Source organism: Pithys albifrons, chromosome 8 (assembly GCF_047495875.1).
Source record: "Pithys albifrons albifrons isolate INPA30051 chromosome 8, PitAlb_v1, whole genome shotgun sequence".
Classification (NCBI taxonomy): Eukaryota; Metazoa; Chordata; class Aves; order Passeriformes; family Thamnophilidae; genus Pithys; species Pithys albifrons.
In genome coordinates this window covers 10,276,195-10,302,120 of record NC_092465.1, presented here as the reverse complement: position 1 = coordinate 10,302,120, position 25,926 = coordinate 10,276,195, and the positions used below count along the sequence as shown (strand labels likewise).

The 25,926-nt window shown below is 44.6% G+C and overlaps 1 protein-coding gene across 5 annotated transcripts in view; it reads left to right on the top strand.

The window, feature by feature from the left end:
- Positions 1 to 25,542, top strand: part of KALRN (kalirin RhoGEF kinase) — a 500,698-nt gene extending 475,156 nt beyond the window's left edge. For all 5 annotated transcript variants that reach the window (XM_071561941.1, XM_071561942.1, XM_071561944.1 and 2 more), the window contains 9 exons: positions 8,299 to 8,326; positions 8,760 to 8,931; positions 11,070 to 11,191; positions 12,577 to 12,708; positions 13,852 to 14,016; positions 14,885 to 14,963; positions 16,109 to 16,309; positions 17,602 to 17,740; positions 19,965 to 25,542. In XM_071561941.1, coding sequence (XP_071418042.1) covers positions 8,299 to 8,326; positions 8,760 to 8,931; positions 11,070 to 11,191; positions 12,577 to 12,708; positions 13,852 to 14,016; positions 14,885 to 14,963; positions 16,109 to 16,309; positions 17,602 to 17,740; positions 19,965 to 20,510 — 1,584 coding nt within the window. In that variant the 3' untranslated portion in view covers positions 20,511 to 25,542. The remainder of the gene's footprint in view (positions 1 to 8,298; positions 8,327 to 8,759; positions 8,932 to 11,069; positions 11,192 to 12,576; positions 12,709 to 13,851; positions 14,017 to 14,884; positions 14,964 to 16,108; positions 16,310 to 17,601; positions 17,741 to 19,964) is intronic.
- Positions 25,543 to 25,926: the final 384 nt, after the last annotated feature.

Below are 25,926 nucleotides of genomic sequence, written 5' to 3'. Positions count from 1 at the left end.
TCTGCAGCCTGAAGGGAGTGTGGTCAGCTCGTTGGTCTGACTAAGAAATACTGGGGGGAAGGGATTGCTGGTGTACCCATTATAAACTAAACAAAATCGTCTGGAGGGAGCAGAGCAAGGGGGGGCTCATAAAATGCTCATGGAGCCCTAGAAGAGGCCATGGGGAAGTCTGTAAAGCTCTGGGGTATTGACCTAATGGAAGCCACAGTTATTTTCCCTTTCCTTTTGAGTGTTTTGATTCTTCTTTTCAAACATGTTACAGGAAGTTACCTGTATTATGGCCTTGGAAGCTGAAGTCTTTTCTCATTAAAACAGAGACAAGACAAACCACTTCCAGCACCTGAGCCTGGTTCAGGGTTTCATCGGTGTTCTAGGCTTTGTGTCATAGGCTTAAATAACTGTTAAGCAGCTGTGCTACCCCCTCTGCCCCAACCTGTGTGTGCAGTGAACATCAGCATCTCACCTGGGTTTCCTTTCCCTGCTGTGTGATGTGTCCCAGCAGAGCTGCTGGGGAGCTCCCAGGGCACCTGGAGAAAAGATGACCAGTTGCCCAAGGAGGATGAACACCTTGCCCTCACATGGCTGGGCTCATGATGGATTTTATAGACACTGGGAGTGCTGTTAGGAGAGCTGTGTCCCAGGCATCAACACTCAGAGGTGAATTAGGCCTTTCCTGTCTCATTACGGTGGAGTTGTCTGTAGCTGTCATTACAGCCAGGTAACAACAGGGCAAGTCACCTGGCTTCTCCTATAGGACTGTCACCCCTGACATCCCTCTTCCTCCCATCGTGCATGAGAACATGCACCCAGTGCTGGAACAGAGAGAGCAGTCTCTAAATGCAAAGCAGACCTATTAATTACCTGGAAGTGTTGCTGCAATTTGCCTCCAGCCTACTCACTGTGCAAGAAGTCAGTAAGCTGGTTGTAGTATCCATGCAGTCCCACAGGTATTGTGGCCTTTCACATCTCACTTTGCTTGCTATTGATGAAATACCACAGTAGATTCCGTTCAGTAGATTCCAGATTTCTGAAGCATTTTACCTTTGTTTCAAGGGGACACACAGACAGGATGAAATGTGGAAAACATGTATCATGAGGGCAGGAAACTGAAATTCTGAGTGGCTGTTTAAACAAGCTGAAATGCCATTACTGGGATTTTGCGCACACAGGGACATGCTGGCCTTGTAGAACTTCCCATTCATTGCAGCTTTGACTAGAAATAAACTCTTGATGACTGTTTTTTTGATCTTTGTATATTAATATGTAATGAAAGTGCATGAGGATGGAAATGAAGTTTGATTTTTTCCCCCTGGCTTTCTGCTTTGTGCTGCAGTTTCACAAAACAGGAGGCACAAACTCACCTATTATTATGTGAGTGTAGGAACAAGCACTTGAACATGCATAGCCATGTGAGTGATAGGAGTAACCTATATTTAAGGAAGTTTGGAAACTCCCTTTCTCACATGTCTGTAGTTAATTGCACAGGGACAGGGAATAAGGTGTAGGCCGTGGTGAATCAGGAAATAGCCACACCCAGGTCTGGGGTCCTGGACAATGACACAACTAATTGTCCTACAATTTTGTGTCATAAAGTCATTGGATTTCGATATTGCTGAGGGATCCATAAGTCAGCTGTGCAAATTCCATTGGACTGCCTCTCCTGTCTAAGTGAATATTCTTCCAGTCCAAAGATCTGACTGAGCTAAACCTCACTGCAGCTCCTCCAGGCTTTGGGATGGACCTCACATGCAGGGTTCTGACACAGCTCCAGACATCTTGTTTTGCACAGCATGACTCCAACTGCAGTGTGTTACAAGTACTGCTGGCTGACACACTGTGGTCACTGAGCCTCTGGTGTTTGTTCCTGTGTCTTAGCTGTGCAAAAGAGAGATGAAGCTCAGGCCCACCCTGAGTCACTGGAAGTGCCATAATTAGATTAGTGAGCTGGGCTGTTGCCAAGGTATGTACATCAGACTTCTTAATCTGTTTTTTTTTCAGTTAATGACAGTGTTTTAGAACTACTCAGAGACACTTAGAGCAAGATAAGCACTAGGAAACATCCCGTAAGGAAGAATATTGTGTTAGCACCCCTACAGTCCAAGTGATTGAGTAAGTAACAGTTTGGTGGATACAGCATTGGCTCCAAGTCAATACTCCGCTCAGGCCAAGAATTCTCAAGTACTTTAGGCAAATGCCTTCACCCCCTGCCTGAGGTTGTCCATCTCCAGAGTAGATCCAACATACTGTCTTGGCAAAATCTGATAAAATACTGGTAAGAAAGCCTTTCCTGGCCTGTTATTACAGTGTGAATGATTACAGTCCTGAGAACTTCCTGTGTTTTCCTGGGGCAGCCTTCGTGGGCAACACTGCTGCCCTAAGTGGCCAGGCATTGTTGAGACAGCCCAGGAGTGACATAGCCTGGGCTGGCAGCCCAGACATGGTGGTTTAGCTTTTAGAAAAGCAAGATGTGACACTTCACATGCAGGAAGGGGTAGAGTGCTACAACGTAGTGCCTGGAGTACAGAGACATCCCACAGCCTCAACCATGGAAGCATCGCAGCAGCAATGGGATGAAGGCAAGAGGGGATCTGCCTGTACAGCAGTCAACATCCCTTGTGGCTTTTCAATCAGTCTCAAAGGCAGCCAAGCCCATCCATGCTTGGGTGCTAGAAGGCATTCCCCATCCCTACTAAAAGGCTTGATGCCATGGGACACTTCATCAGATGCCATTTTAAATTATATTTTCCCTTTGGTATATTTTCCCTCTATCCATGTGTGGTGGAATCCTTATTTGCTCATTTTATCAAGAAATTTTTCTTGTTAATTTGTTTTTCTTTTGGAGGTGGGGAGGCTGGTGACAGTGTAAGCTTGTCATCCCAAAAGTCTCAAAGTAAAAGTTGACCTAGTCAGAGATGAGTGATAGATCTTTTCCTACAAATGAGAGTTGGATTAATTTCTCTGTAACTAATTTTATTTTTTCTAAGAATTGTTGTGGGGTTTTTTTTGTAAGAGAGCAAGGAATATGCTGCTGACTCTGCTACCAGCATGTGCAAATATGTCAATATTTTATTCTAACTCAGTGACCAGGAGGTGCTATGAAGTGTTTACAAAATGCTGAGCTGCTTGTCTTAGAGTAAACATGCCCTCTGCTGTTTAGATAAAGTACAGATCTTGTTACAGAGGGCTTGCTCTGCAGCCTTGCCCTATGATTTGGGGGAAAAAGAAATATTTTCACTCCTGGTTTTGATATGCATCTTTGAAATTGGATTTAAACATGGCATCAGACAAATACTGGCATCCACTGGTCCCTTCTGTCTGTTGGTGTGTCTGGGCTGGCCTTAAGCCTCTTCCAGGGAAGTGGGGGTAGGAATGGCAAGAACACCTCTGCAATGGAGAAGCAAACCCTGGCCAAGGTAAGAACACTCTTGGACAGCTGAGCTGTCCTTGCAGAGCATTTGGGGACCAGCCATTGGTGTGGCAGGATGGCTTCTCACTCCCCACCAGATAAAGCCTGTGTGCACAAATGAAAGATAAGCTTTTGATAAGAATTAGGGCAGTTGGAGCTGCTTTGCAAGTGGACTTTGTAGTTACTGCTGCAGATACCTTTCTGTCTCTATAAAATGAGCTTAACAAACCAGGAAAAAAGTGGCCCAGTACTGCAAAGTACCGAGTTGTTGGATGAAGCACCCGTGCTGCTTTTCTAAAGCCTGATTGTAAAGTTACACTTAATTCACCTAGATCTAAGTCACTTAGATCCCTGCAGGTCCTCAGAGGCATTCAAGTGCATGCCTTGTGCCTTTCCTGGTTTGAGCCCTGAGACCATGCAGGCTGGAGGAGAGAGAAGCAAAGTCTATTTCTGGCTTTTTACTGAATAACCCTGAGCTGTCTTCCCACTTCTTTATCTCACACCCCTCCCTCCAGCTGACTGTTTTTGCTTGGTCAGTGTTAGACCCCACATCACTTGAGCAGAGGCTATTTCATGTTCTGCCTTTGTCACCTTGCATAGGGTTTCCATTTTCAGCTATCATTGTATGGGAAACAGAAACCCTCTTGGCTGTGGAGGGAGCCGTACAAGTTTTCACCTACCCTGGACAAAGCTACAGATATTGAAAAAAAATTATTTCAACTAAAATTATGTTCCAAGAAAAAAGAGCCAGCTGTGTTTCCCACCTGCCTTGCCAACTCAATTTCATCCCTTAAGGTTTGTATTTTCATGTGGACTGACACTGAAGATGCTATGAGAAGTTTTCATGTTGGGCAATTCCATCCCCAAGAGTTTGTTCCCTCACAGGCCAGACTGGCAGCCACACTGATCAGGTAGTATTTGCTGGGATTTCTTCAAGGAGCCTTTGTCAGCATGGCCACCATGGCCGGGGATGCTCAGCTGAGGGCTGGGCTGTGAGATCCTCATTCGAACTGGTACAGATGGAGTGGGTTGTCAGAACTAAGCCTCATATTGCTTTTCAGAGGGAAGAAAAGTAAAAGCTACAAAAGCCACAAATCCAGCAGGGTTTTTTTTTCCACCTGTTAATCTCAAAGCAGTGCAGGGCATTCCCTAAGGGAGCAATGCGCAGAAGCCAAGACTCCTGCATTCCCGCAAACACCACTGCTGCCCTTCATCTGGTGTGGGAGTTCCCAAGGGTGGGCAGGGGTTTTCAAAAGGATGAAAGGGTGCTGGAGAGGGCAGTCTTTCATCTCCCCTTTTTCTGAGGGAGATGTCACTTAGATCTGGAGCCCACCGTGTTGCCCATGCAAACATCCCTGGCAGCCTCACATGCTGCAGGTGCAACGTGCTGGCCCCCGAGGCTCAGTGGCTGTGGGGGACCTGCACCCCTGCCCATGACCCCCGTGTCCATGCACAGCACCTCACCCTGCTCGCCAGCAGCCCACCCAGGCCCTCGCCTGCAGGGATTTCTGCTCTTCAGACCAACCTGGCCTGGCTTTCATCTCTCTGCAAAAGCCTTGAGGAAGAAAGAGGAAGAGAATTGTGAAGAGTTACTGGCATGGATTTTAAGATCTTTTCCAGCTTTTTGTACACAGCGTCACTTTAAAGAGGTGCTTGGCAAGTGCATCCACAAGGGAAACCAGCTCCAGCACCAGTAGAAGGCTGTGCAGAGAATCAGTATGTGAGCTCCCCTCCACTGAGGGCAGTGAGGCCACACTCTGAAGCCCCCTCTCCACCCACAGGGATTAAAAACCTATTTTACAAATGAAGAAATGGTCTCTAAAGGTCTTGTACTTAATCGAGAAGGACTCTGTTAAGACTGCCATCTCCTGTTATCCACCCATAGCCTGGAATCCTGGCTGGTCTGAAGAGAGAGGCAGCAAACCCCCAGGACCTGGGAGCAAATGTGTGAACCAGTGGAGCAGCCTCTGACTGCTGATCTGGCTGTGAGTCTTTGCTTTCCCATTTCTGCCCTTCTTACCCCATCATTTGAACTCCTGCTCCAAAGCAGACCAGATCTTGTTCCCTAATTAAGTGATGTGCTCTGGTAGCACTTTGACATTCTCATGCAAACAGACTTTTATTTTTTTTCTAAGCTCACAGCAGGAAAAAGCTGTGACTTGGCTGTGGGGGTGTTGTTAGGTAACATTTGATTAATAGATGACGTTTTGGGAAAGGAAATGTAAATTTTACCCACAGACTCTTCCAGTATTAACTGGCAGTGATAATGTTCTTTCTGCTATTCCCATGGTGAGACAATGGGAAAAAAAAGCATTGGTAAGGCAATTCTTATAAATTATTGTACCTTGGAAATCACTAGAAATATAGAATTATTTGTTTATAGGTATATCCATTACATTCGTCATTATAGATGCATCTTCTACTGAACCCTTTAGAGTTATAAAATGAATATGACGTGTTACAAGTGTTTCTTTCTCCTGATCTCTAATCCCACAAGAATGGAGATCAGTGAATAATACGGGACTTTAATGCATGTTGCAGGGAAGGAAGGGGAGAGCTCTGGAGGGTGGGTCTCTATTTCAGTTAAGCCAAACACTACAAAAATGAAGATATTTTGCAAATGAGCTGATGTCTGAGGTTACTCAGCTGAAAAGTAGACATTGTCTCTGTGGGTGAAAATGGCAAGCAATGGTATCCACAGAACAGCTTTTTCTTTCTTTGCTGTTTTGTGTGAGCAATACAACTTAATCACGGAGATCCATCTCTCTTTTTTCCCATGCACAGACGGGAGAGAGCATGTTCTTCATCCAGTATGCCATTGTGCCCCAATTTCCTCCTGTCTGCAGGGTGCAGGGGGCTGTATGTGGGTTGTGGACTGTAGAACAGCAGTCACTGCCTCTTGAGTCCCTCACCCTTTCAGAGGTTCCTGGGATGTCTGGCCAGATACTTGTGTTCTGGCATCAGTGTAAAGCCACACCCTTCAGAGGGGACTTTGTGCTTCCCACAGCCAGGGCCACGAGGTGCAGGCAGGAGGAGGACTTGAACAGGACCCAAAGTGCCTGGCTGGCTCTCTCAGCTGCTCAGGCTCCTGCCAGCTGAGTGGAATCATACCATCCCATTGCAAAGGTGGCATGACCTCCCACTGTAGAGATGCCCCAAACATAGCTTTAAAAAAAAAAAAAAAGCCCTAATTAGAGTAATAGTGCTCAAAGAGTCTTCTCCGGGGATGTAGGCAGAGATTGCTCCTTCAAGGATGCTGGGAATGATGCATTTGAAATTTCAACACTCTCAGGAGCACGTGGAAGTCCAAACCATCACACTTTTGCCCACCAGCTACAGACCTTTAGAACTGACTGGCTATGTGGTAGGCACTGAGACTTCTTTGCCCACAAGCAGCAACCCCCACTTGTTTCTGGAGTGCAGAGTGTAAAACACTGGCATTGACTGGTTGTTTCAGCCAGTTCCATGAGTGTTGTGTTCTCTGTAGATGTGTCCCAAAAGATCAAATTGTACCTGTTGCTTGGACAAAAGGTACTTTAACTCTCAGATGAAAATTTGTTGATGTCAGGTTTGTTTCTATGAGGGGAAAAATGAGTATTTGTGAGGGGCAATTCCATGTTATGCTTGGTTCATTTGGGCTTTGTGGTGGTAAAAGGGAAAAGCAGACCCTGAGGTCTCAGTGCTGGTATCAGAGCTTTGCCTGGGGCTATAAAGAAGACCTGTGAAACTAAAATGAACCTGAACATGCCCAAGTGTCTCCTTGAATGGCACCCATATCCATTCACGTTGGAAAACTATTTATAAAGCTGAAATGTAAATATAAATCTTGAAGATCCATCTACCTTATTTTGAAGGGTTATTGCTTCTGTTTCATGGCCTGGTTTCTGAGCCTTTGCAAAAACCTTCCACCAGCTTTGGCAGGCCATGAATTAGGTCACTGCTTTATTGGCATCTTCCAAAATAGTTCTGAAATAAATAGGAACAAAGATATTTAAGGCAAGATAAACCACACTGGGGGTTTGGGGGCTTGATATGATATTATTAGCTTGAATTTGAATAACAATGCCTTATAAGATTATTAAAACTATTAGTGACCTCTATACTATTGTACACAACAATGTAGTTAGGGTCAATTCTGCATGTAAGGATTTAGAGGCTTTGTCTTTGGTTTTCCCAAATTTGCTTCCAGGGTTACGTCAGCACATAAAGACCACAGAGAGTAGCTTTTCAAGTCTTTGCTAACTTGATAATTAACTAGTTAAATAAAATAACTCCTAGTTATCCAAACATAGTTTCAAGTTGGAAAGTTTCCAGCAGTCCAGTGAAATGAGTGAATTTTTACTCATTGTGATAAACCAAGAGTTGTATCAGGACCAATCCTCACCAGTGAGGAAAATGAAGTATTTCTGGTTTAGTGCTTTACTTTTCTTTTTCTGCTGAAGCTGGGGAGAAGTTAAAAGACATTTCCCCAAACCTGATTAGTGGCCAGAGTACCAGTGACGTGCCCCAGGTGTGTGGTGACTGCAGGTGCTGTGTGACATGGATTTGGAGCCAAGCACAGGAGCACAAGCCACCTCTGTGAAGAAGAGTCGATGGCTTCAGTATTATCACCCAAGCAAAGAGAAAGCGTGTCCACTCTCCTCAGCCTTGGTGCTGTGCCTGTTACCTGTGATGTTTTATCAGAGTTCAGGAAGCTGTAGCTTTCCTTTACTTTCCCAGCTATGCCCAGGCTTCTTATCACTAGAGGATGCTGCACCTGCTGGTTGTTAGAAGGTGCTTGTTGTCATGGTCAGTGTAAATGCAGTTTTGGTCAGATTCACCACCTTGTGAAATCAAATGTCTGTTTGTCACCGTCCAGAAAATAAATGTTTTTATCTCTTTGTATTTTTCAGATAATCAACCCCAATTTCATTCAAGAAGGTGAGTTAAGGACAGCTGTGCAGCAGCTGAGATTTACTGTGGTGCCACAGAATGCTCTGCACCCACCAGCATTTGCAGCAAAGGCAGCTGTCTGCTGCTCAGTCCCCAGGGAAAGTGGCTTCCTGATGCCTGCTCAGCTCTGACTCCCAAGGGCCACAGCAGAGGCTGAACCCACCAAACCTGCCCTCACAAAGGCTCATCATCCTGCCAGTGCACAGGGCTGGGGGATGGACTGTTCCCACCACCTCCTTCTCTGAACTATCGACAGCTGGCTTTTAATGGAGGGGGTTTTTGGTAACATAATCCCAGGACCTCCACCTGTTTGTGACCCACAGTTGGTCTTGTAATGTATTCTCTAGATTTGTATGTCTCTAGATCTTCTCACCTGTGATTAAAAGGTGTTGTATGTGTGTACCCATATGTATTTTTCCAGTGGCTCCGGAGTTTCTTGTGCCATTAGTGGATATCACCTGCCTGCTTGGTGACACAGTGATGCTGCAGTGCAAAGTCTGTGGACGACCTAAACCAACTATAACCTGGAAAGGACCAGATCAAAACATTCTTGACAATGACAACAGCACAGCCACTTACACAGTGTCATCCTGGTAAGGTTCTGCCTGTGTATCTCAACATAGCTGGTCATGATGGTTGTGTTACCCTCAAATATGGCACCTGCCCACCCACAAGACTCATCAGAAAAGCAGTTAAGTCTGGCATGGCATAGGGACACATGAGTGCACCACACATTGACTAGAAAGGGTCAGACTTTGGGGCTCAAGGAGCCCTATGTTTCCTGAGCTGACTGTGCTGCTGGCAGATGTGAGCTTGCTCCTGTTGACCTCCTGAGGCAGCTTCAAGCCAGAAGCCAGAGCATTTACAACCTATTAGTTTGGCTAGTATTGCCTTCGCATTGCTGGGGCTTCTCTCCTTGAGTTTGATGCCATGCTCACCTCTGGAAGTCAGGCAGAGCAATACCCTATCATACCCCCCCAGCTTGCAATACCCCAATCATTGGACATTTCTCATCTTACGAGCAGAGGTGGTAAATACTGCAGGTTTCCTGAGCATTTCCTCAGCTGTTCCTAAAAAAGCCCACATGTGCTCCTGGGAAGGCTACATCTGGCCGTGCTTGGACAGAAAGATGCTTGTCATGATGTTTCCAGCTTGGCTAGAGGGGAGGAAAACTATCTTTACAATAAAAATTGGGAAGATTCAAAAAGATGTGGAGTTGAATTCAGGTCAGGTAACAGCCTGCTGCTGGATGATCATCTGCAGCTTATATAAGCAATTTAGGCCAAACTGCAGTGCAAATCTCCAGGAGGCAATCTTTCATTTGAACTTTTCAGCACTTCTGTCTCAGGCTGAAATGAATCCAGGAAGTACAAAGTCACTGAAAGTGAAAAATGAATGCTAAGAAAGAAGGGATTTTACATATTCAATAAAAAAATTAGATCTGATCAAGAGCTTTCTTCAGAGACCATTTGCTTATGCAGCTGCCCCAGAGCATCAAAAATTGTCTTTAGCCATTACTTAGTAAAATGCTAGTGCCTTATCTTCAGGCTCTGGCTGGGGTTGGGATGGGAGGATTTTTCCATAGAGGGTTCTGTTTTTCATCACAGTCCTCTGCCTGTGCATTGGCTCCCTGTGCACTATCAGCACTTGTAATGTCTTGTTACTCATATATGTTTTCAAGTGAAGACACTGCCTGCCAAGGAGAGGCCCAGAGGATCGGTGACTCTTACAGATCTTGCTGGTGTGAGTGTCTGGATTGTAGGGAAAGGGGATATTTCTGTCCTGTTTTAAACCAGCACAGTCAGACCAGCAAAAGCTGCAGTGTCCAGACAGTTACCTCAGCAATGTCCTTCTGCAGTTTCTGACACATTAAGCATTCAGGAACTAGCCTACTTTTGCCATCAAGGGAACTTATTGTTGGCTCTAAGCTGGGTCTCCAGTACAGCTGTAACAGTTACACAAGCAAAATCCTTTAATTCAGGCAAACTCCCTTAAATTGCATATTGAAAACTGAAACGTGCAACCTAAGTGACTATGAACAGACCTGCTGTAAATTCACTAGACTCCGTAAAGCTGTTTACTTTCCCTGATTTGCCCAAAGACTGAGCATTTCTCACAAATTCAGCACTGTGCTCATTATCCCCAGCTGTTATAAGATGTCCAGCCTCCTGGATGGGGGTCTGGCAGCAACATTACATAAATGGCACATGCTCTAGGGGTCTGAAGCTCCTTGGAAATGCCAGGCACCCTGTGCTGTGTGAGCACTTTCTGCATCTGTGGGAATCCCAGTTTGTCTGGTGTGTGTGTTTCACTTCACTGCATAGGTACAGCAGCTCAGTATCTCCTAAGATAGGAAAGATCCTGAGGTAGGAAATCTTTCCACATATATGGAGTCTAAACATCCAGCTCTGGACAAGCACAGAAGTTCAACTCCTGGACTTTGCTTGCTGCTTGAGTGATCCTTCATCACCTCCTCTGAGGCCACAACAGACAAGCAGGTTTGCCTGGCTGTCAATTTGGACCAATGGTTTCCTCAAAGTTTTCATTAACAGCCTAATCATGATATATGAAGGGGTAGTACTCAAGTACTAGATTGCTGGAGGGATGTTCCTTCAAATAAGTTAACAGGATTTGTGTGCATGTGTGTTTGTAATGAGGCAGGACAGAAACTGTATAAAAACCATTAGCAAGTGAAGCAGCACTTTATAATGGGGGCTTCCTGCATCCACAGTGACTCCGGGGAGCTCACCTTGAAGATCTGCAACCTGATGCCTCAGGACAGTGGCATTTACACCTGTGTGGCAACCAATGAACATGGAACCGCATCAACCTCTGCAACCATCAAAGTCCAAGGTAGTGCATCTGACCTTAACATGCGGGATTTTTCCTGTGCAGGGTCCCTTGGTGGGGACCAGGAGCACACAGGAACAGCCGGTGCAGTGGCAGCTGGATGTGGAGCTGTGCCAGGTGAATTGAGATGTTAAAATTACATAACCATTCCTCAGCCACAACTCCCACCAATGGCTGAAGGCTTTGCATACTCTTTTTGCTTGATTAAGTCATCAGATAATAAACATCACATCTGGGAAATGAAAATGCATTGGCACTGGTTCAGCTCCGGCATCCTGCTTGCAGCACTGCTTCTCAGGGGCTCGGTGAGGTCGGCCAGGGAAAGTTCAGCTCCCTCGGGCTGCCAAGTCCCTGGGGGGATGATGCCCCAAGTAACTGCAGGAAGTTCTGGGCGTTAGAATCTGCCTAGAGTGGGGAAACCTGGGATCCAGTGACACCAATTTTCCGCTTCCCCTTCTCTTGAGGCGAGAGTAAGGACTTGGCCTGGGTGAACTGTTCTGCAGGGATTCAACTTAGAGTCATGTGTCTGAGCCTGAATTCTCAGCACTGTAATTAGTGACCTGTCTAATTGTAACGAATATGAAATAATGAGTTGATGCTCATTACCTCCAGCTCTGGGAAGGGATATGTTAGGATGAGAGATGAGAGATGCCTGCTGTGTTAAAGGGGATGGTCCAGAGACAAATGTCTAACTGGAGACTTAATGCAGCAGTGTCATAAACATTTAGAAGTCAATTTGTTTGGTCTCACAAAATGCCCTAGAGATATAATTTCCACAATTTATCCAAGGAAGTTAGTGGCTGCACTAACTACTCTTGTGCTGAAGGGAGCCTCAAGCAAAGCACAGAAGAATTACTGGTCACTTGTCAATCTGCTGCCAAGCACACAAAATGCCATGAACACAGAACTCTGAATGCCTTGCTTGTGTCATTCTTGGACACTACAATGGTAACTGACTCCCCACCCTCAAAACCTCACTTGCTGCTTAGTGAAGTCCATGGGAATATTTGTTTTCCTCAGTTCCATGAGCTTTGCATCGGGTCTTGAGTTGGAGGAAAAATCAGCAGTAGAAGGTGGCAGGTAAAAGGCTCTGCCGTTACAGCAGCTGAGCTCAGACAGATCCTCTACATCCAAGGGGTGATTCTCATGGCTGGTCTCGCAGGGAGCTCTCTGGGGCCCCTCAGTGAGCTGACCACCAGTGGGAGATGAATGGGACTGCAACATTGCCTTTCCTCTGGGTGTGCCAGTAACTCAGGGAAAACAACATTGCTCCCTCTACAAGGTGCAGCTGTGCTGTAGTGATGTACATAATACATCTGATCATCAGAATAAAGCACTAGCACTTGTTGATGTGACGCTGGATTTGGTGCTTGTTTTCTCTTCTCAAGGTGTCCCAGCTGCCCCAAACCGCCCCATTGCTCAGGAAAGAAGCTGCACCTCTGTGATCCTACGCTGGCTACCCCCATCCAGTACAGGCAATTGCACCATTTCAGGCTACACTGTGGAGTACAGAGAAGAAGGTAAGTGGTTTGAGCTGTGCTCACTGCCTGGGAGAATGAGAACAAAGTAAGCCTTTTCTATGGCACAAAAGGTCCCAAAAGCATTCTGACCACCACTAGTATGTAGTAGTTGTAGGTTACAAATCCAAAAGTCTTAAGCCAAAAGAAGCCCTTTATCATTTTGTGAAATAAGAGTTCCTCTATTAATAACAGCCCCCAAAACAAACAGAAAAAAAGAACCAAGGTTTTCAGTATTCCTCTCACTCCACAGGTAAACCTTACTCTTCCCTATAAAAACAGCCTTGACATTGTGAGACTTGGCAATCAGAATTTTTCCACAGTGCACACAAAATATCTGGGTCATGGTAAATAACATAAAGGTAAAAGGACCTTAACTTATTAAATAAGATAAAATTTATGTATTCTTGAAAAAAAATTACAGTCTGTGACAGGGTTCAGTGTCCTAGGGGTCCTTTTCTGTTCTGTGACTCTTTACAGATGAGTAAAGTATTGCTTCTTTGGATACCACAGGTTAGGCAATGGTTAGGTTTGTTTCTGATAGGAGCAGAAACACATGACAGTCACACATTTCTTTGCTGCTATTCTACTCATCTGCAAGATGCCAATACTAAGCCTCAAAAAGCTGTTTCTTCTGCAGCTGCAGCTTTCACTGTAGCCACCACATGTTCATCTGCAGAAGCATTTGTATTGCACTGACACCCTATCTCAGCTTCATCTGGGACTCCCTTGTCATGATTTTGGGGGGGTTTTTTGCAATATTTCTGCTACTGTTTCTGTTATAGCCGATTTGTCATCAAATCAGCCCTCCACTTCTGTCTCATCATGCTGCCTGAGACATCAGTTGTAGCACACAGCCTCAGCTAGAGTGCTGGACAGACAGCTTGTCCCTGGGCTGAGCTTTTTCCATCCCTATCGGTCAACTGAGAGGCACTTCCTTCTTTAATCATTTAGACAGATGGGATTGTGGCTGCAACACAGAATAGCTTCCTTTGGTCCATTTCTGGTCTGCTGTAATGTTGCCTTTAAAGAACCCTGTAGATTTTAACCTGGGTACCACGTGTTGGACAGAGAAAGCCTTTGCCATATATTCACACAGTGAGACTGTTTCCTTCAGCTCTCCTTCCCTCCCTTTTTTAAACACAGGCTCACAGGTCTGGCAGCAGTCAGTAGCCTCAACTTTGGACACATACCTAGTCATTGAGGACCTGGCCCCAGGCTGCCAGTATCAGTTTCGAGTGAGTGCCAGCAATCCCTGGGGGATCAGCTTGCCCAGCGACCCATCCGAGTTTGTGAGGCTCCCAGAGTACGGTGAGTGGGCATGACAAGGAGGAGCTGATGAGCACAGGAGTCCACCTGTGCCACCTGTATGGTGTGCTTTGATGGGTTCTAGTAAAAACACGGATCCTGGACCTCATAGGAATATAAGAAAAAGTCTGGGATATGCTTAGAGCCAGCTCCTGCCACCAGACAGGGTTTTCGTCTTCATCTCCATCCAGGCTCACAGCCTCCCTCTGCCACAGAAGCTATTGCCATTTCCTGCTTTCTGTCCCAAGATTATTTCTTGTCTTTATCTCTGCACAACAGGCTCTGTGTCCTCACTGGTATCCCCCTGCCTTTCCAGCAATGCCAGCAGCACCAGCAGCTTCTGTTGGCTAGTGTAGCTGGAGGCTGCAATTCTGCTTGCAAAATGTACCCCCTTGAGCAATGCAGCCAGAATAGGAATGCACAGTGCTGCAGGAATTTGGGGTACTGCTCACTCAGAACAGGGCTGTGAGCAGAACTCGCACTTCCCCGAGCTCCATTTAGCAGCTCCATTGTGTAACTAGGTCTGTGAGTGGCTTGTATAGCCTGTGCTGGATGGAACAAGAACTCACACAGCATAGCTCTACCTCCTAGCTACACACAGGCATGCCCTTAGACTGTCAATGTTGATCCTTCACAGCCCAAAAGTGCAAGGACAGAATTGAGTCCACCTTATCCATACCGTCCTTTGGGAAGCTCTGGCATTTACTGGTCCAACACACTGGAGCTGTGCCTGAGAAATATGAAAGTGGATTCCTAGTGATAATGTTTCCTGTTTTAACTACTGTAGTCTCACATGATTTTAAAACACATTGTTTATATTTCTCAGGAAACTGTCTCTATACTTTCATTAATGTTCTTTATTCTCTCAAAGACTCTGCTGCTGATGGTGCCACTATTTCATGGAAGGAAAACTTTGACCTTGCTTATGCAGAGCTGCATGAGATTGGGAGGTAATATTAACCCTGCTTATCACTGCAATAAAAACACTGAAACAATGCCTTGCAGCTTTTTTCTTGGAGAAGAGTTTAGGTTTCTTTTGTAGTCAGCTTGAAAACTGCTGCTCCTTTCAAAGAACATTGCACATTAGATATTGATTAACATACTGACTAAATTTTGGTTTTCAAGATCAGTTCTGATTTGAGGGTTGCAACTTGGCAAATTAATGAACCATTATGCAGCCAAATCTCTGGCAGCTGTAATCTCCTCTGTCATCTCTGATTTTATGTCATCTTTTGAAGTCATGACAATTTACTGGTTCTGGATAAGCTTAACCTCAAAGACTGAGTTCACCAAAACACTTGGGCATGTGACTGACTAAAATCACATGCTGAAGTGCTTTGCTGATTGGGAGGGTCAGTTGAACAGGAGCCTAAATAGGAGCTGCATATGTTGTCAGCCCTTGGTGCTCTGTGCAGACAATAGATAAGGGGCATGCAAACAATTCAGATTAATGCAGTTAGTTTTCAGCTCAGAGGTCGGAGACTGGTAATTCTCAGACTAAAAGGACAGGAGTTTCTCTTCTGCAAAGAACAGAGTGTTATATTAGTAAAAGCTGAAGTTCAGTTTTACTTTCAGGAATGGTGCTAGGCACTAGTCTGTATGAGTTTCCTAAATGCTTTCCTGACAGCTTTTTTCATAATTTCTTACTGTGCATCTGAAAAAGTGAGACAAAATGGTAGGTTAGTGATTATTTAACAAGTTTTTATTTTTAGTTGAGAGTTTGGTCTCTTTAATAAAGCAACTGGAGAAGGGAGACCCACAGCAAAAAAATAAATTTGAAGAAAAGAGATAGAAGCTGGAAAAGTGGCAGCAAATTGAACCCAGGGGAAGTTGTTAAGAGGACATCAGCATGGCTGCACAAAGCAAATTGACACCATTTGCTCTCAGTGTTTGCTAATCCCCAAAGAATCTCTACACCGAGGGCAAGAGATGGAGGGCCTTTGTTGGAAAAGGTTATGAACAACTTGTTAAATCTGATTCCGTGTGAAATATTAATGCGATGAATCAAGTAACACTTAGAAAATCACTCTGTTATTGCACTGAAAACGTGATTTATTCATGAGGCCACTTCATTATACTGTTTTCTTTATTTCAGGGGTCGATTCTCCATAGTAAAGAAATGCGTTCACAAAGCCACCCGGAAAGACGTTGCTGTAAAATTCATCAGTAAAAAAATGAAAAAGAAAGAGCAGGCAGCACATGAAGCAGCTCTGTTGCAGCACTTACAGCATCCTCAGTACATCACTATCCATGATACCTATGAGTCTCCTACATCTTATATCTTGGTTTTGGAACTGTAAGTACACAGAGCTTGAATTCAAGTGTCTGAGTAGGAATCATAGCCCTATTAAAGCCAAGGATAAAATTCACCCACCCTGAGTTCAGCAGGGCAAAGATTTTGTCATCTGCTTTTTATTTACTGTGATGTCCAATGAAAATAGCCATTTTCTGTAGTTTCCACTGCCTTTTCTTTACACTAAATAAGATTCAGAAGGACAAATATAACTACTTTGTACTCCAGTGAAGCTTGGATAATTGTATCCACAGTTAATTTGTCCCTCTGAATAATATTAGTTTTACTTTGGGTAGTTTTGTCCACTTTATATAAATATATATAAATATACATAAAATTGTGTTTCAGTTAGAAGGAAGCCTACATCTAATACTTCTTGGTGAAAAGACCTGTGTAGCAACCATGCTTGCCTCTAAAAGGAGAAATAACAACCAAAATCCAAAATGCTCCTTTGTTCCAGTATATCCAACAAAGTATATTTGTGCTATTTGATTGTTCAGATAAATGTATATGTATGTATGGCCAAACTTCACGAATGAAGATTTGGGAAGGGCTTTCCCCAGGTGGGGGTGTGCCCTTCGAGCCTGCGCAGTGAATTTTTTAGGTGAGGCGCAGCGTGCGCAGAACTGGCCCCACCGTTTCAGTCCCAAGGTCCATCTGCCACGGCCGAGCGAGCTTGGACAGTGACAGTGAAGTCCTCAGGACTGTCATAGCACCCGGTACTAACTGGGGCTGACCCTGCTGAGCATCCGAGATCTGACGGGATCGGATGGCAGGGAGGCATTGAACTGCCCGGTACGGTCTCCACTGAGACTCGAACTCACGACCTTGTGATCAGAGTTCGGAGTGCTCACCATTACACCACAGGACCGCCCTTCAGATAAATAGAACTAGGTGGAAAACTTTTACTGGGTTACTTTTCCCACAGAAAATATTACCAGCTAAAAAAGTCAGTGATTTTTTTCTGCATTATGCAACCAGCTCTATAAATAAACAGATGAATCCAAATAATTAATAAGCTCTGTTTTCAAAAGGATTGTCTCTGTTGTATCCATCCTAAGCAAATGAGTTTTCTGTTGCTAAATTTGTTAAGGACCAGTGATAACAAGTGAGGATTAATCATTCTACCGTGGCTTGTGGTGTCTTGAGATATCATTAAATACTCATCTGATCTTGCATTTTAGTTTCCTCCATTTTTAGGTCAAGAAGTTTCCATTGCAATTTTGTTATCAACTATTAACTGTTCCTGGAGATACCATGTGATCTGTCATGTGCGGGGTTTGATTTGTTTGTAGGATGGATGACGGTCGGCTCTTGGATTATCTGATGAACCACGATGAACTTATGGAGGAAAAAGTGGCGTTCTACATAAGAGACACAATGGAAGCCCTGCAGTACCTTCACAATTGCAGAGTGGCTCACTTAGACATAAAGGTAAGAACAGAAGAGAATGATGCTATTATTCTGTGCCCTGGAACAGTGAGCTCCCAGCTGTGCAGAGAGGAGGTGCTGTCTGTACCCCAGGGAGATGATGACTAAATAGATAAGCACTGCTTTTCAGACCTGTTGATCAGAGAAAGGACTTACTGACCTGCAGTGCCAGGTCTCTGGCTTCAGACAAGAGATGCATGTGTTTCATTGATTCACTGGTTTGTTCTTAATTTAATGAAGGAGAAGGAGGATGTCTCAGTCAGGAGTGATATGTCACTAGCACCTGTCTGAAGGGGAATTACAAGTTAAATATGTGGGGTATGGTTTGGGCTCACATTTGTACCAACTTAGACATAAAGCTTCCTGAGCAGAGCTGGCTTGTGCCAAGGCAGCTCAGGGCAGGCCAGAAGGAGCATGTGTCTCCCTCATACCTGCAGCTGTGCCCTGGGGACCCCAAAGCAAGGGGATGGGAGTGAGCAGGAGGTGGAGAGTGCTGGCAGGGGCAAAGGAAAGCAGCATACTGCATTGTGCTGCAGAACCTGAGGTTCAGAGGAAGAATGAAGAAGAAATGTAGGTTCTGTGCTCTGTGGAGAACAAATTCAGGCATATTCTAATATCACACTTGGATTAGTACAGCTCGTACCTCCTTTTGTTAGTGCACATGGCAGGAGGCACTGTACTGTCCTGGATTCAGCATTGTCCTGCTGTTCTCCCCAACATCGCCGTTATCATGAACAACAGGGAATTAGCAACTGAAGTATGATCAAGTGTTTTGAGTTTCGTGATCTGCAACATTGATTCTGGATGCCAGGGATATCAGATAAACTATAAGTTCTTGTAGACTTAAATGCCAATTAAAAATGAAGAATGAGAGATGAATTTTACTGTCTTGTATAGTGGACAACCCAGCTTCAAGGAAATCTTTTCTCATCTCTCTAAACCTCAGGCATGTCAAATGAAGTGATACTTTCATTCTTCTGCTGCCTACTACGGCTAAAAAAAAAATTCCATTTGTACAGTACCTTATGTGAGAATTAGACACAAAAAGTTAAATCATCCTAGTTTATTTCTGTAAGATTGTTTGTATTTATAGGACCTGTCAAAAAGTAGGTATCACTTGCAGGTAAGACGCTGCCCTGTATTCTTTTGATCATGAGATACTTAATAGAAACAAGGTGGGAAGCTAATTTTCTGTGGCCTATTTACAGTTCTTCTGAATGAGGAATGCTAAATAAAGCACCTTCTGTTGCTAAGTGGGAAACAGGAGATGCACTGGCAGTGACAGCAGACCTAGCCATGGGCTGTGTTGTCCCAGGATCCTGCTCAAGCGCATGTTGGTTTTGTTGATGCAGACTGCACAAGGGAAGAGCAAACAGAGAGACTGGAGCAACAATGCAGTGAACTTTGCTTTTTATATATATATATGTAGCCATGAGGCAGCAGTAAAATATGCATGAGGATGAGGGAGAGAAAAAAGGATCTAGTGAGGGTACAAGAAGTAAATTCCAAAATCATCTCAGAGACCACGAAAGAAGGAAAATTCATGTTAAGTCCCCAGAGCACAGTATATAGGCAATGCTCAGCACATCCCACTGAGAGGGAGACCTAAAATACTGATAGAGTTGATAAAACAGAGAGAAAATCAGCTGGGATGAAATGGAATTGCACTTGGGCTTGATTGTGTCCTAGTGTGTTCTAGGGAACACCAGCAGCTCCATCCATATCAACTGGCAACAGTATTAATGGCACACACAAGAGTTCCTCCAGGGATATGTGGTAGAGGGAGCAGAGTTGAACTTTTACTTCATGAAGAACATTTCTGCGACAAGTTACACACACTTACCTAGCCAGTTGTCATGTGAACAAATGGAATTTAAATAGACTAATCAGAGATAGTCAAATCTTATCAAAATCTTGAAATTAGTCAGTGGTCTTAATCTGTCGAGATTAGTTGGGGAAAATAAATTTTAAGTATTTGGGACAAAGTGCAAAATCCCAGTGTGTTGCCCTAGTGCAAAAGAGGATGTTGTCACTGCAACTTCAGCACTGATCTGAATTTCGAGCAAACAGCAGCTGAACTCGTTCTTTTTCATTCACTCTCCTGAGCTCTACCTTGCACATCTGATTAAATGTGACTTTGGGTTGGCTGTTAAACCTACATGAAACCTACACATTTCATTTGCCAAAATATAGTATAATTAAGTTTATATTATTATATTTTCAATAGCCAGAAAATCTGCTCATTGATTTAAGAATTCCGGTACCTCGTGTCAAGATCATTGATTTGGAAGATGCAGTTCAGATCACAGGTCATTACCATGTCCACCACCTACTCGGAAACCCAGAGTTTGCAGCCCCTGAAGTTATCCAAGGCCTTCCTGTCTCCCTGAGCACGGATATCTGGAGCATTGGGGTCCTCACCTACGTCATGTTGAGTGGTGTCTCTCCATTCCTGGATGAAAGCAAAGAGGAGACTTGTATCAATGTGTGCAGAGTAGATTTCAGCTTCCCACACGAGTACTTCTCTGATGTGAGTCATGCCGCCAGGGATTTCATCAATGTTATCCTCCAGGAAGACTTCAGGAGAAGGCCGACAGCAGCCACTTGTTTACAGCATCCGTGGCTGCAACCGCACAATGGCAGCTATTCCAAGATCCCACTGGATACCTCCCGCTTGGCTTCCTTCATTGAGCGCCGCAGGCACCAGTATGATGTGCACCCAATACCTGGCATCAAGAGTTTCCTGTTGAGCAGGCTGAACCCAGGCACGTAATTCCTGCATTCCTGGGGTCCTACACTGCTGGTCCTGAGGCAGGGGCACCAGGAATGAACAGGCACCAAGCAGATCCATCTGTACATAGCCCTGTATTTGGTGTTTGCATTTCACCTGGCTTCCCTGGCTGCAGGGTACAGATCATTGTGGAGGTGGCAGTACCTGGGACTAAGGCAAAGGGGGTAACAGCAGCAGGTACCCGCTCCCTCTCTTGGGGCATGTGGTGTTGTCACATCCACCGCCAAAAAAGGACTGCGGGAAGCAAACACCAATTGGAAACCAGAGCCAAAATTGCAGTTGCCTTAATCTTTGTGAGGCAGCCTTATAAGAAATCCTCTTGATCTTGCTGAACTGAATTCAAAATGTACAAGAGATTAGGAGTAGGATAGTGGGGGAGTGAGACCAGGCTGACCTTAGCACGTACTGCAGAACCGGACTGATCAGTTTTTGCTGAAATCATTGCAAGCCTGCTCCAGGTTAACAGACAGACTTTTCATGCCCATATGCCCAGGTCTGCCATGATTTCAGTGAGGACTTTGCCTGTGCAGGACATGCAAGATCAGGCTTTAGTCTCTGCTGGATCAGCTCCCATGGTGGCGTGGTAGTGCTCAGACCAAAATCCTCCAGTAATCCTTGGGCTTTCTGCTGTGTCAAGTCAACGTGCAGCACCTTTTGGAGCTATGATGGCAATGAATGATTGGAGCATACAGCTGGTTCTGACTAAGCACAATGGGACTATGATGGGTTTTTTAAAAGCATTTTATACACATTGTACAGAAATCTTTTGCAAAACCTGTGCATTGAGAAAAGGCTGAATCCAATTTTTGCAGTATCTGTAAACTAGATGATGATGAAGACAATTTTTTCTATCACAGGTTTTCAGTATACATATGTTGTATCATATATATAAATATATATAAATATAAAGGTTCCTGTTCCATTTCTAGCTCAGAATTGCTTGTCCCAAAGTCCATCTGAGCCTTTCAGAGTAGGCGTGGTGAGTTCATTCTTGTGCTTACAGCTTGAAAATCGTTTTCAGTGTTTAAAGTATGTTATTTGTTTCATTTCCAAACTTGTAAATATCTCTCAGCCACCATTAGCACCTCATCACCAAATCATTTGTGAGGATATTTTTATGTCCAAAGCCTACTTTGTAATAATAAAGCAAATATTCACAATTAAAACATTTCTCTCTGGCAAGCCAAGTTGCAACATCATCATATTGATGTTACAGTGAGGGAGCCAGCCTTAAGTAAAAACAACACAGGGACTCTGCAGTGACAAATCAACAATTTGTAGGCTGCCCAAATCTTCCTCTCCAGCAGTGAGACTGGGAGGGGAAACACCTCCCCAGCTGGGGCTTCTGCATCCTACTGCCACACCACCACAAAGCTCTACAGCCTCTTAGGGTGACCATCAGAGACTTTTTTTTCCCTGGCATGTGAGGCTGCCTGTAGTGGGATGCTACCAAAGGGTTTCCTAAGGAAAAGGCCTTGATCTGACCATGTGTGCTCACTATAGACCCTCTTGTAAGGGCAAGAGACAAATTTGATTTACCATCAAAATAATTACACTGTGAGCCTCCATGAGCAAAAGCTGTCTCTGCCAGTGGGTGGTGGAGATACCCTGCAAGTCCTGTTAAATTCTGAGGGCTCTGATAGCCCTTTTTTTTGATCCACCTCCAAGGTCAGTTTCACAGCAGGTAGAAGAACTGGCCCTTCTCTTTGTGATTGCTCTATCACTCCATGGGGATGGTCAGTATTTTGCTAGTGGAGAAGAAAGGAGGCACAGCACAAAACAGTGTTAATGCAATACAAGAACAGACCTTGAGATGAGGGAGCCACAGTAAGGAGGGTGAGCAGAGTCAGAAGCAGTGTACAAGGCTCTGTGGCTGATGGAGAGAGAGCTGATATGGGGGGAGTTGTGAAAGACTTGAAAGAGACTGTTCACTGAAGGTTAAACTTTTTCCATCACCTAGAACCTTTCTCAGTTCCTCTCTGTAGTGCAGCACAGATTTTCTAAGCAATTCAGCAGCATTTCTTAGAAAAGACCAGACTCTCATCCTGAGCAACAGTGCAAAGTATGCAATTTCTCAGCAGCTGAATACAGAGAGCAGCCAGGGGTATCTTTGATTAGCACCAGCCTCAGGTACCTTCTCACTACAGGACTGTCTGTACTTCTTCCTATTTTTCAAAACTGGCTCTTTGTACTGTGATTATGCTGCCCTCAAAAAAATGTTTATTGAAGTGTGGTCTATAAAACCCACAGCTTTTATTAGGCCCATGAGTACAGTTTAAGCCACAGGCTTTCTGCTTTGTATCAATACAAACTAATTCTCATGTATCACATGAAACTTGGGAGTTATTTAGCATTTTATTTTCCTACCTTCTGCATTCACATGTCAGACTGCAATAGCAGACACCTTGGATGCACAGGGGGGAAAGCTGGATTGTTTACGGGAATGTTTCAGCCTCTCATTGCTATCAAATAACACAAACCCCAAAAGGCTGATAGAGGATACATGATTAGGTATTGGTGCTCAGATTAAAAAACGTGTCCTTTTTGAGAGAGCTGGAGGTGCTAAACTCTGAAGATTTTGAATGTTATGGGGTTTCTTTCCTTTGTGGTTTTGCTTTTTCGATAATTCATGTTAGAGAACTCCTCTTCCTGGGCACTGCTCTTCTTACAGCACATTCAGGAATATTTAAACCTGTTAGAATTTCCATTTGTGGTTATCCATGCTTGTATTTTGTCTCAAAGATTTCTTTTGCCTGAATAATATCAAGTTTATATGCAATGCTGCCATATGATAAATACAGAGGAAGTATTCTGACCTTGCTCCTTGGAGGTCTTTTTCAGCCAGCCCGTGGCTCCTCTGCAGATCCAACAGGTCCTGTAACTCTGTTGTACACTGTAACTTTGTTGTAAAGAGATTACAGAAGCTCAGTAAATTAGCCCATGAGAAGCATCATAGCCAACTCCCTGTGTAGAGTTCTCCAACTACAGATTTTTTCTTGCATGAAATACTGCCCGTGACAAGCACAGGGAAACGCCATAGAGCTCTGTCAGGCCTTGACAAAGCTCCCCAGAGAGCAGCTGACTCTGAGGGGAAGATTTCCACCTGCAGATGCACCATCAGGGGGTTCCCAAGACAGCTGAGTGAGGTGTGGTGAGAGCTGCACTCTTCAGCTTCTGCAGCAGCTTCAGACCAGCCAGGATGACCAACTGGAGTGCTGGCAATGGCACACCACAGCTCCGTGTAGAATGGCACTGCCCAAACACCCACCACCTTCAGGCATCTTCACAGTGCTCCTCCCCTGCTCTGACACCAAAGTGCTATTCAGTGTCCCCAGGCGCTGGGCTGGGTTGACAGAAAGGCAGCAGCAAAGGTGCCAGTGAAACAGAGCCGAGAGGACATGGCAACATGGGGTGCTCTTTATTTAAGATGGCTGCATTTAGTGAACATGTGTGACAATGAGATTTAAACTAACTCGCCTCTCTCCACTTCACTTAGAGCAACCAGGCCACGCCATTTGACTCACAGCCAGTGAACAGGAATTTTGTGGCCCATGTAGCACTGTCAGCTTCCATCAGGTGACTGAAGCCCTTGCTGTGCTGTGGGAGAACCCCCACCTCCCCACCAGGCTGCCAAGCCCCCCATGCATGTTACTACAGGGATGAAACACAGCCAGTCCAGGATTTTAGACTTTAGTATTTTAAAGCAACACATGCTTTAAAATTTCAGAAATTCTTCCCACTTATACCAACAAATTTTGTTTATTCTTACTGCCCATTTATTTTAAAAGACTATTTTTTTCCAGTAACATTTATCTTCTAAAGCATTTTACTGTTAAACTAAGTTAAAACTGAGAGGAGGTCTGTGCCCTCAACTGACCGATACAGGTGGAGTTCATTAGCATTTTTGATGATGCTGTTACATCTTTGTTACAAATACTGTGCATAAAGGCTGAATGCACAACCACATGTTATGACCTGACAATATATAACCCTATTTTCATACCCTGGCAATGAGAGGACTGCATCCAGTAACCTGGGATAATACGAACTTCAGAGACGCGTACAAAGGCTACTCTGTATATAAAAGTCTAACAGATAATTAACAGCCAGAGGTGCTACCCACCTGGTTTTGTTTCTGTTCCTTTCACTGCAGAGGTGGATTTTCCTCTTACACGGGGCTTGGATTTATTTTCCAGCTCATTCATTCATGTCCCATCAGAAAATGGTGCTTTCCCAAGGAAACGAAAATAAAATCCCATTTTACTAGGCTGACTGCACACTGCCATCAAGTGATGAACTCTTGTTCTGGGATCTGTATAGTGCTGAGTGTTTCCATAGCGTCAGGATGCTGAATGTTTGCTGTAACTGTAGTCTTTATTATGGAGCTAGTGAAAAACCAACGTCTTCTCTACTCAAGCCATATTTCACCTTCATGTCCAACTTCTGATGCTGGTGCTTTTACTTCTCTTTCTACCAAACTGTTCAGCACTGCTCTGCCACTGAGGTCAATTTGCTGATAACTTTTGGAAGGCAAATGCAATAGCAAATGCAAAAAAAACAACAAAAAAATTTAAATCTATCTCAGACTTACTAAGAGCAAACAGCTGGAACGTATTGATGCTTTTAAATCTTTGCAACAATCCAGTGAAGGAGAGAAAAAGAAACAGTATTGCTAACAGCTCAGCATTTTCAAGGTGCAAAGTAAGTCCACAGCCTTAATTATTTCAGTGTATTTCTGCTCTGCCTTAAATGTACCTTCAGTTTTATTGCGGATTTCATTTTGTATGCACACAATGTTGGTTTGTAAAGGCAGGTTTGTAAATAACTCCTTTGTAAGTCTAATCACTCATGTGTACTGTTGTGAGGTGACTACTTGCTGTCCCATGTTGTTGTTACTGTACTGCAGTATATATGATCATCTACAGCTGTAGCTTCGACCTGTACATCTCCTGTCCTATAAATAGAGTATACTAACGACTCCGTTTCTGGGCTTTTTTGACTAAATAAAATTATTCCGAGAAGACCGACCAGTCTAATTTCACCTGCATGGCATCTTTCTGAGGCCTTGACGGCTTAGGGCTGACTGATGGCTTTATCCAGCTAATCTTTTCCGGAGGGGTCTCACAGGAACCCAGCGCAGGGGACCGTCACTGCAGCCAACCCTCAGCCTGGCTGCATCCACCCAGCGTCCTTTTGGGCGTCACCCCGAGAGCCGAGAAACTCTCGGGTCACATCAAACCCTCCCTGCAGCGGCGCTTTCTGGGGAATGGGGTGACGGGACAACGTGGAACCGCGGCGGGTCGGAATGCCGCGGGAATGGGAAGCGGGCGCGGGGGACCGGGGCTGTGCCGTGCGGGGCTGGTCCTCAGGGCGCGGGCAGACGCCGGGGTCGGTCCCG